Here is a 12,206-nt window from a genome sequence, read left to right as displayed (position 1 = left end):
TTAAATAAGATTAAGGAAAGGATATCGTAACAATCAATTAGTGTTATTATCAATCCAATGTTACTACCAATCAATTTTATCGTTAGATAGATTATGTTGATCCAACGATTATATTTATTTTCATCTTTGTATGGTTATGATTTTCCATATATAATATTTCATATTTATTTTCACCTTTATATGATTATGATTTCTCATATTTAATATTTTCACATTAAATATGGAGAATCATAATCATACAAAGATGAAAATAAATATAACCGTTGGATCAACATAATCGATCTAACGATGAAATTAATTGGTAGTAATACTAAGTAGTTGTTACAATATTCTACCGCATAAAATTATAGATATTTAATATTCTGCATGAATATTTAATTAGTTTAATGCAGTTTTAAAAAAGTTTGGACAAGGTTGTGTCGTTGAGTCATTGTCGAAGGTTAACTGGTCTTTAATAATTACAATTATTGGCACTAAAAGATGGGAGATGGAAAGATATGGGATAAACTAGAGTAAGAATGGTCATTAATGGATCCGTCAGTCAATAAAAGAGTCTCTTTCATACGAGAAATATATCTCTTACTTTCATATGATATAAGAGAAATAAGACCCTTCCTTTTAACGCCATAATACTATTATTGATTAATGTTAAGGAATAGAAAGAAAGAAGCCAAAGATACACGCGATAAAGCATCATGGGCGGCGAAAAGGAAAGTGTCAAGTGTGTCACCCATTATGGGTGTGTCATGTGTGGTACCATAGAGTAGAAGTGTTAACTGGTGGCTATTTGGGAGGGGTTTTTTTTTTTGTAATTTTTCTTTTTTAATAAATAAAAGTTAGGTCAAATAATTTTTTTTTTAAATTCTTATAGTAAAAATAAAGTTAAAAGTTAAAAGTCAAAAATTTATAGGAGAAATTCTTTTATTAGTTTTTTTTTTAAATGAACATTTTTTTTGAAATAAATAGTTTTTAAAAAACTTTAAATTAAAATTTTTATATAATTATCAAATAGTTTAGCTTTTTTTTAAAGTTTTTTTTTTTTTTTTGGATTTAACTTAAAAGTAGCTTTTAAAAAAGAAAAGAAAAGAAGGAGTTGTCAAACATGTTCTTAGTGTTATTAATTGGGTAGCAGAAATAGACGCAAAGGAGTAAAACATAGAGAAGCCACTAGATTTGATATAATAATAAGGAATTTGGATAATTTACACTAAGTGTTATGTGTTTAATTTCAATATATATATATATATATATATATATATATATATATATATATATATATATATAACGAAAAATATTTCTTAAGCAGCTTGAGATAAGTTTATCTCCGGCTACTCAAAATTACGATGTTTTATTTATTTATTTTCTTATATTAATTGATTCACTTTTGAATGATTATGATTCTTTTTTTCTCTCTCTTTCTTTATCATTATTGATTTATCTTTGTACGATTATAATTTAATAGTCGGAGATAAAATTATCTCAAACAATTTGAGAAAAGATAAGTCGATATATATATATATATATATATATATATATATAAAGAGAGAGAGTAAAACATACAGAAAGCAATTCAAATACAGAGTGCTGCTCTGCTTTGCTTATAGGCGATAATCAAAACTCAACACGTATCCAAAGCATGAATCCAATGAGTATCACATCAAATCAATAGATTGATCCAAGTAAAGCATTTACAGGGATAAAAAGTGGGTTTAATATTTAGAGTAAACATTTTTTTTAGTCCTTGACAATATCTACGAAGTCCTTTTCAGTCCCTGACAATAAAAAAGGACCAAATTGTTTCCTTAAAGTACAAGAAAATGGCCACTCTACATATTTGGGAGTTGACATAAGGACTAACATGGCCCTTTTTTTGTAATTTCAGGAACCAATTTGGTCCTTTTTTATTGTCAGGGACTAAAAAAGACTTCGTAGATATTGACAGGACTAAAAATGGTGTTTACTCTAATATTTATCATGAGAAAAATTTATTGTTTTTATACATATAAAATATATATAACTCATTTTTTTCTCTCTCTTCTCTTATTTTAATAAGTGTATAAAAAATAATTGTATTTTTTATAATATAAGAAATATTAAATCTGAAAAAAAAAATTGTCATGTATAAGTTCATTTTACTCCTTTATTTTGACAAAATATTAAAATTTCAATCAAGTGACGAGAAAGAAAAAAAATAGACTTAATTTCACGTAACGTTTTTCCTCCACATGTTCACTTTTTTACTAAATTGAATGAGACTACTAATTTACACATGAAAAGCATAGCTCCCAACACCGTACAGCATGACAGAATTTATAATCTCCATAAAACTTTAAACGTGGATCAAATACTATCGTCGGCAACACTGGCGGACCGACTTTGACGCGCATGTCCGCAATTTTTTTTTTTTTGTGCGGCAAGTTCTTAATTATCTCATTGTTCAATATTTATATTAAGAAAAAATATTATTTTAAGTACTTAACAAAAAAATACGGTTCCCACTTTAGTCCTTATAAAAAAGAGTAGTCTTGAGGTTCTTAAGAAATTCAAAGTGGATCAATTTAGTTAAAATTGTGATCCCTCACAAATTCAAAAAAGATCCACATTAGTTGTTCAAAAGGACTAAAATATGTCCACTTTGAATTTCATAAAGACCAGACCACTACATTTTTTTTTGTAAGGGACTAAAGTGAGGACCGAATTTTTTGTTAGGGACTAAAAAGAGTATTTACTCTTATATTAATTAGCAACGTAGCAACCTATGTAGATGATTAAAACAACGTAGTAACTCAAATTGATTAGAGAGAAAACTTATTCTTCCTCCCGTGTCAAATACTCATTCTCATGTTTTCTTCATCCTTTGTTTCTTTTTTCATTTTTCTAAGAAGAGAGGATTGATTGCAAATCTGATATTTTCAAATAAGTTAATCTCTAAAGACGAGGTCATAACCTTATACATAGAGCGTCAATCTAAATTGTTTTTACACCAAAAAAAAATTCCGGGACGCTCCCCCAAACCCTCGTCACTAAAGCGTGCGAACATAAATTTTTTTTTCTGACTCCGTCACTTGTGGGCAATTCTTTCTCCAAAAAACTTTAAGAATGCTATCACACCACCGCATCGATCTAAGACAAAATTCACAGGCACAAATAAACACAATAATATTGAATTATAAACTAAGGCACATTTAAGAGTAAAGGCCATTGAAGACATTTTCAAGACAAAGGTAAAGGAAGAGGACGAAAAGATTTTTCTTGGAACCAAAGACCTGGTAACTCTGATTCTTACTGTTTTATTTGTAAGAAACCAAGTCACGAATCTAAGGACTACCAGAAATCCTGAGAGGGGGGGACAAACTCTGATTCTTACTATTTTATTGGAACCTAGTCATGCTTGAAATGGGTTTATATGACCAAGTATAACAAAGATGGTAGTGTGCAAAAATATAAGGCAAGGCAATTGGCAAAAGGATATTCTCAGCAGCCTGGTGTGAATTTCAACGAGACTTTTGCTCCTACAGCACACATATGAAGACAATTAGAACTGCTCTTGCCTTTGCAATTCAATTAGAGTTGCAAGTTTTCTAACTTGGTGTTAAATCCCCATTCCTTAATGGAGAATTAGAAGAAGGGATTAATGTTAAACAATATAAAGGTTTTGAAGCAAAATGAAGAAGAAAAGTTTACAAGCTGTACAAAGCTCATTGTGGTTTTAAACAATTACTAAAGAGTGTGGAACAAGAAGACTGGCGATTATTTCTTGCAAAATGGGTATATAAAAAGCCCATCTGAACCATCCCTCTATGTAAACAATCTATAGAAGCCGTGGTTGTTCAAGGCTGATATAATGCATTCCAGATTAATGAATGCACGAAGCAAGATTCATTTTGCAGCAACTAAGATTGAGTACAGAGATTACATTTTCCATTTTTATTTCAGTGACCTTAATATACAGCACACACTACATACAGATTGAGTACTGAGATTACATTCGAAGATAAACAGTATTTATACATATATGCATGAACAGGAGCGAGCATTACAAGAAGTAGGATTACAAAAGTGATTCAATTCTTGTTGGTGAAGCCATATTCCTCAAGTCTAGTGAGTGCCTTTTCCAGCTGACTCCACTTTTGCTCCAATGTCCCTATGTATCCTATTGACATTCTGATTAGACCTGGTGAGATTCCAGCAAGGACCTTTTCCTCAGAACTCAACTCACTGCTGGTGCTACTTCCAGAACAAGACATGAGGGTCTCATAGTAGCCCAAGCTAACAGCCATGAAACCAAATTGTCCATGGTTCTGTAAGTGGTTCATCAACCGGTTAGCCCTCTCTTCAGTTTCCATGTCAATGCAAAAAAGTCCACCATACCCATAATCCTTGTTGTGCATGGATTTCAACAATTCATGATGTGGATGGTCTTCAAGACCAGGGTAGATAACCTTGAATCCTAAGTTTTTGAGCCTGGTTGCAAACACCTTTGCACGGTGACTGTGTTCCTTCATCCTTAGCCCCAAGTGTGGGATTCTTTCAGATAGTTCAAATGCCACCTTGGCGTTCATAGTTGGACCCAACAGCATTATCGCCCCTTGTTGGAGGTCCATCATTGAATTCACAAAATTTGCAGACCCGCACACAGCCCCTGTCAATTCTCAATTATAATCATCAATTTTCTATGTCAAAATACAAGATTGCCGGATTAATTCAAAGTTTAATGTTTCTCGTATTATATTCTCATATTATAGAAAATGAACATATATAAAATATGTCAAACCTATATTTTTTTTTTTCCCTCTCTTTTTTCTTCTTCACATGGCCTTGTATAGATTTCACATATTTATATATATATAAGAAATAAAATTATATCATACAATATAAAAAACAGCAAACCCTTAATTCAGTTATGTAAAATAATTTGTAAGTTTCATATGTACAGATTATATCATCAATTATAACTTCTTTTGGGGTATCAAATTCAATTTTTATGCAAAATTTAAGAGATAAATGTCACATCATCCACAATAGTTTCTTTTTAAACTCCATCCTAATAAATAAGAACACGTGTAGTAGATAAAAAGAAATGAAGGGAACGTAAAGTCGATGATCGTTCACGTGTAGTCGGGAGAAGATTTGTGATAACATGAGTTCAAAAGTGACAGATTCTTGTATCCAATTTTTTCAGTATATTAAATTAAGAGATTAATATTTTTATATTATAATAAATACTTTTTGCAAAATGAGAAATATTAAACACTTAAACTAAACAACATAAATATTTAGTAATATATTAATAAATATAGAGTGGACTTGATAAACTTTGAAAATAAAAATACTTTTATGATATAATTTACACTTTTCAAACTCTATTATATCTTGAATTTGAAATTATAAAATTTCTCAAATAACATTAAATGTATACTATTTAATTTATTTTGTATATAAAAAATAAATAAATTATTCTACCTACTTTTTTCATACATACCTTATTTATTATTTTTCAATATTGTTATATCAGAATTTCAAGTAATTTTATTATTTCTGAATTCTCTTAAGATTCTCTTAGAGAATGATAACTAGGCATAAAAAAAAAAACCTAAACTATTCCATAAAAAAGTTGCCAACTTATATTAATCTTTATTTTAAAAGCAAGGTGACCAGAAGGTAAGAATTTTGAATATCAAATCAAACATAAATTAAATAAAATTGAATATAGTATATAAACATTTGTAACATGTAGATCTAAGCCTCCACTGATAGAAGATTTTTTTTTTCATTAAAAAAAGAAAAAATATTTAATATTATGTATGAATATTTAAGTAGTTTAGTAGCGTCGTTATAGAAGGCTAACTGGTCTTTAATTATTATAATTATTGGCACTAAAGACTATACATAGATATGGGATAAGAGTAAGAAAAAGCTGCCATTAACGGATAATATGGATTTATCAATAAAAAAAAATGTCTCTTCTTGGTCCATAAAAAGCAGTTTCTTCATATTATTTTATTTTTAACAACACAATAATATAATGAATAAAAAATAGGTAAAGAAAGAAGACAAAGATTACCTGCTATGATGTCGGCCCCACCGCTGATGAACTTAGAGATACTGTGAACGACAACATCAGCACCAAGACGAGCTGGCGAAAGCACCATCGGAGCAAAGGTGTTGTCCACCACCACCGTCACACCTTTCCGGTGGGCCAGCCTGCTCAGCTCCGGAATATTCGCCACCTTCAGAGTAGGGTTCGATATGGATTCGAAGTACAGAACCTTGGTCTTCCCTTCCACCATGGCACCATCCACCATCTCCAGATCCGCAACCTCAACGAAGCTCGTGGTTATGTTGCATGACCTTGGGAGGAAGTGACTCAGCAGTGCGTGGGTCCCACCATAGAGTGCCCTGGATGCCACCACGTGTCCGCCGCTGCTGCACAGCTGGAGCAGCACGGCGGCGATGGCTGACATGCCGCTGGCGGTGCAGTAGGCGGCCTCGGTCCCTTCGAGTGCGGCCATCAAGCGGCTGAGGTTCAGGACGGTGGGGTTGAAGTGGCGGCTGTAGACGAAGAAGTCGCGATCGGGGCCCAGCTCTCCGGTGAACATGCGCCGCATCGTCTCCGCCTCCATCACCGTGAACGTGGCGGAGGCCTCGATCGACATGTTAACGCCGCCGTGCTCCCCGAACTCGTGCCGCGCGCTGGCTAATGCGGCGGCTGGGTCCCCATTACTGTGGGCCATGGGATTGAACAGCATCAGTTTCTTTGCGTCGCCGCCGTCCACGTCATCGGAACAGCTACGCTTCTGGGCGGCGAAAACGAAGGTGTTAGTGTCACCCATGGGTGATAGAAGTAAGAGAAATAATGAGTGGCGTTAATGATTATTGTAAGGTAGTGCCACAATGGAATATAAACGAGGAAGCTCTATTTGTTGCACAAACCCCTTTTGATCATAACTTCTATATATAAACTTGGGAAAAGTTCACCAATGCCCCTGTGGTTTACTTCAAAATCACTTATGCCCCTGTGGTTTTTTTCTTATCACATATGCCCCTGTGGTTTGTAAAAGGATATGTTTTTTTATCACATATACCCCTATGGTTTCTTATTTTTTACAAAACACAGGGGCATATGTGATAGGAAAAAAACCACAGGGACATAAATGATTCTGAAGCAAACCACAGGGGCATTGGTGAACTTTTCCCTATAAACTTTTTTGGCGATTAATTGCACATCATTTGAGCTTAGTACTATTCCACAATAGTGTTTTTTTTTTTTTTTTTTGGTAACAACTATTCCACAATAGTTATCTGCACGGAAATCACGTTCTGTTTTCTAAAATCATAAAATATATTTTAATTTAAATACATTATTTTTTTTATTTTTTGACTTCAGCAGGCATATAAAAATTAATCCTAATTTTAATGCTATTAAAGACTGTGTTATAAGAGAAATTAGTGTACAGGAGCGGACAGACTGTTTTTTTAACCAAGAAATTTGTGCAAAGATAAGTATAACTTACAAAATAGCGATTATATTTACAATTATTTTAACTTTATTACTCTTTATAATTTATTTAGTTGTCATTTGATCAATTTAAAATCAATGTTGAAATAGAAAAAAAAAAATTTGCCATTGATGCCAATTACCAAATAATCCCACAACAACCAATACTAAAAATTTTAATGGGAACGCAGATCTTGTCTATTTAGAGAATATATACGTATATTTGAAGCGTGACTGGTCTGGAAGCAGTACTTGTTGGACAAACCCGTTTTGACTATAACTTCCACGCATAATTGATGGGAGATTAATTGAATCATTTCAGTTTAATTAATCTTCCCCCATCATTGTATGCATGCGACACCTCATTCTTGCGTTAGCATTAGCAAACGTTACAACGGTTCTTTCTTCTTCATCATTTTTATTGAGTTTATAAATAGTTCCAGTCAATCACTTGTGTACTACCATTGTCATTTAACCTTTTTTTCTTTAATTTCAAAATTATTAACATATTCCTTCCAAATTTATCCGTCTTTAATTGAATTTGTGACCCTATAATATAGTTCTCTCTATCTTTATCTAAGAATTTAAACATCTTTCTAAATTCATTATAAAACTTGTGGGCTATATAATTAAAAAAATATGAAACATCTTATTAATAACGATAAATGTAAAAATTAAACTTCGTACCAAAAAAAGAGAGCAAAAATTAAACATGTATAAAAAAAAAAAATTAAACCCCAGAAAGAAATTGTCGATTGTAATTACAGACAATTGTTGTACGTGTGAGGAGATGATGTGATGGTGGAAAAACACCGGACGTCCATGTAGTACACGTCACCTATACTTAAGACAGCTGGCGTACGTAGTGACTTCACCATAGAACTCGGTCATTAGCTTCATTATTAGGATTTAATTAACTGAGGTCTAATACACGAGATTTTTTTTTTCTGAAAAAAAATAAATTAAAAATATAGTGGATTTTTTTTTTCGGTAAGTTATGAAAAAGTGTCAAAATTTTTTAGGAAAGTTGGATTAATTTTATTAATGTTATATTTGGTTAATTATAAAATTTTGATGAGAATTTGAACTGAAATAAAAAAATTTATTTTTACACATCTGCTTATCTTTTGTATATGGGTATTTTGAGACAATATGTAGAAATATGTTTTTCAGTTGGTGGAAAAAAAAATAATATCATGAGTGAGATGAAATTATTTTTTTCCATGTGTAGTTAAAAACAAAAATGATGGAGAAAAAACTATCCTAGTATAATTTTACTTTTACGCATACTACATATGATAAAAAATATACATTCAAAATACTCATAGCAAACAACCCAGTAAATATTTGTTTCTTTACGTTTCATCCACATCCAACCAAAAATTTCTTTTGATCAGCCTTCTCCTTTTATACACATGCAATCAATTTTAATTTATTGCTCATGTAGACTTTCATACGGTTAATAAAAAAAATTATACTTATTTATTAAATTAAAGTATTTCTCTTAAAAATATTCAATCTCTTAGTGTACTCTGGTAAATACGTTGATGAATTGGCAAGAATTATATTAGTTTAGTCTATAGTTTTGAGCTCGAGTATACGGTTTGTCCTCACTAGAGTCTTAGGGTGTGCATGATAATCTTTTTGGAATTAATTTTTTTTTAATTTCTATTCCCGAGAACATAAATTGATAAGAAACTCGTTTGGTAAAATCGATTTATTTTTTTGTTACCGGGATAAACCGGTATAATTTTTGTGCTGGGAAACAGAAAAAAGAACCTAAATTTATTTTTTTTGTTCCCGGGCACAAAATGAGAAGCACTCTTCATCTCTATCATCATCACCACCACCACTATCATCCCAACACTATCACCGCCACCATCGTCGTCGCCGCCGTCGTACCACTAGTGCTATCGTGACCACCCCCCACCATCACGATGCCACTGACACCATCACCACCACCTCTACCCATCACTACTACCATGCCACCATCACCACCACCACAACTACGTACCACCGCTGCAACAACCATTACTACTATCATCGTCACCGCCACCACTGATAACACATATTTTGTTACACTTATTTAATACTCTTGGTTGGTATTTTTATGATTTATTTGAATTAAATAAAGGTCTTTTGGGTCAAATCAGAATTCTAGATTTTAATTGCGTTTAATTGATTTTTGTCATAGTTTTCCAGATTTACACTACTATCGTATTTTGATCATATCTCACTCTACAGATGTCTGATTGACTCCTTTCTTGTTGAGTTTTTCAGCTAACAGATAGGGCTACAATCTCTATTTCATCTACTGAAGCGAAATTCGGACGCGAAGATTGTCGAAACCTGAGCCCAAGATGACGTATTTTTGCTGGAATTTTATTTTGACGTTTGGACTTATAAATTAAATTAGGACCCAATGTGTTTAGGGCCCAAGGCCATGTTTTAATGTTTTATTTTATTATATCCAGATTTGATTTTATGTATGGACCGAAGTGATGAAACCCTAACCCATTCTGAATGTGGGTTATTTAAGGGGAATGTTAGGAAATCCTTCGGCAGTCAGATTTTGGAGTTGAACAATTGTTCTAGTTTTTGTTATTGAAATTCTGCATTTTTCTTTTCATCTTCTTCTTCTTTTTCTTTATTGCTATTTAATTTTGAATTATGTTTAACCTTGTGATGCTAGGCTAAACACCTTTAATCAATCTAAGGTTAAAGGTTCGTTAGTTTATTTCAGAGGATTGGTATTTAACTTTTTCATCAATTTTATTTTCTCTCAATTCAGGTTGAATATCATGCGATTCTAGATATTCAAACTGAATAATGCGATTGCATTCTGGAAAGGAGAGTTGATCATTCGATTTAATGGTCAGATTGACCAACCCAATGAACATAAGTTGAACAGGTTTAAATTACTGCGATTGCATAGTTTAAATATTGTATTCAACCAAACGCTAGGCGATAGTCTAGAGAGGGTTTCCAATTGAATTTGAGGATTCCTAATTCGATTGGGATTAATCACGAATTGATAATCATATCTTTTTAATCCAATGACAAAATAAATTAATGAATCCTGATTCCTTGGGTTGATTGCTTTTAAATTCTGATTTTTAAATCTTTTTCAAATCTGTTTTTATTTAAATTTCAAATCAACAAAATCTCCATTTCCATTTATATTTAATTTTACAAGAGCGCTTCTGATTGTGAGCAGGTTCTTTGGGAGACGATCTGAGTTGCCCTATCACTACAAACCTGAAGCTCGGTAATTTGCATAGGTTCGACAGCGCACGTCAACCACCACCACCATTACCGCACACTGCCGCCACTGCCACCATCACCATCACCACGCCACCGCCACCATCGCCATCACTACGCCACTGCCACCACCACCATCGCCGCCACTACCACCACTGTCACCGTCGTCGCCACCAACCACCACCACCATCGTCACAGCCACTACTGTCACCACCACCACCATCGCCACCATTACACCACCACCGCAATCGACGCCACCTCTGTCACCTACCGCCACCGCCGCAGCCACTGCCACCACAACCACCACCATCATGCCATCGCTACCATTGTTGCCGCCAACATCCCCACCACCATTGTCGCAGTCACTGCTGTCACCTCCACTACCACCGCCGCAGCCACTGCTGTCACAACCACCACCACTATCATCACCACATCACTGTCGTACCGCCACCGCTACCATCACCACCACTATCATTGTTACAGCCACCACCGCCGCCGCCATCAACCACAACCACCATCGTCACATCCACTATTGTCACCACCACCACCATCGCCACCATTACACCACCACTGCCACCATCACCACCACCACTATCGTTGCCACCATCACCACCACCACTGTCACCTACTGCCACCACAACCATCACTACTATGCCACCGCTATCATTGTTGCTGCCACCAACCACATATGCCACCAACCACCATCTCCACTACCATTGTCGCAGTCACTGCCGTCACCTCCACCACCACTATCCTCACCACTACCGCCGCCGCAGCCACTACCGTCAGAACCACCACCACATCACTGACTCCCACCGCCGTACCGCCGCCGCCACCCCCTCACCCGCCACCACCATCACAACCACATCATGTGAAGAGGAAAGTGATGATCCAATTTTTTTTATATTTAATAGGAATTATTTTTTATTATATTATTTATTATGTTATCAAACACAATTCTCATTCTCAGAATAAAAATAGAACATGTTATCAAACACATTTTTTTTTCTCAGAAACTGTTCCAAGGAACAGAAATAGAAAAGAATTGTTTCTTTTCAGAAACAGTGCTAGGGAATAGAATGGTTGTCATGCACACCCTTATTTGTCAATAACTGATAAATTCGGGTAATCTTTCAAGTTTATATACACCCCACCGGCCTAGATATCTAGATTATGGAGAGAAATTATTATGAACTCACATATAAAGCTTATTCATCATATGGCCAATAAGAGGTAATTCAAATAAAATATGATATAATCAATGGAAGATATTTATCAAAAGGGAATTGTTTATCTCATTTAACATTAAATAAACTTATTTCCTACACTCACATATATAAAAGTAGGGATGTGCATGGATCGAACCGAACCAGATTTTTTGAAAAACTAAACCGAATTAGTTTAAATGGTTTGGTTTGGAAGTGGTTTGGTTCGGTTGGAAATAGTT

The 12,206-nt window shown here is 34.0% G+C and overlaps 1 protein-coding gene across 1 annotated transcript; it reads right to left on the bottom strand.

Annotated features, from left to right (window-relative positions):
- Positions 1 to 3,753: 3,753 nt before the first annotated feature.
- Positions 3,754 to 6,951, bottom strand: LOC133288287 (methionine gamma-lyase-like). The gene is made up of 2 exons (XM_061486010.1): positions 6,065 to 6,951; positions 3,754 to 4,642 (listed from the first exon to the last, which is right to left on the bottom strand). The coding sequence occupies exons 1-2, from the start codon at positions 6,831 to 6,833 to the stop codon at positions 4,065 to 4,067; spliced, it is 1,347 nt and encodes a 448-aa protein (XP_061341994.1). The 5' UTR covers positions 6,834 to 6,951; the 3' UTR covers positions 3,754 to 4,064.
- Between the last annotated feature and the right edge of the window lie 5,255 nt (positions 6,952 to 12,206).

This window comes from Gastrolobium bilobum, unplaced genomic scaffold (genome assembly GCF_033153095.1).
Source record: "Gastrolobium bilobum isolate Gb01-03AN ecotype WA unplaced genomic scaffold, APGP_CSIRO_Gbil_v1 utg233309, whole genome shotgun sequence".
NCBI lineage: Eukaryota > Viridiplantae > Streptophyta > Magnoliopsida > Fabales > Fabaceae > Gastrolobium > Gastrolobium bilobum.
This window is presented reverse-complemented; position numbering and strand designations above follow the sequence as displayed.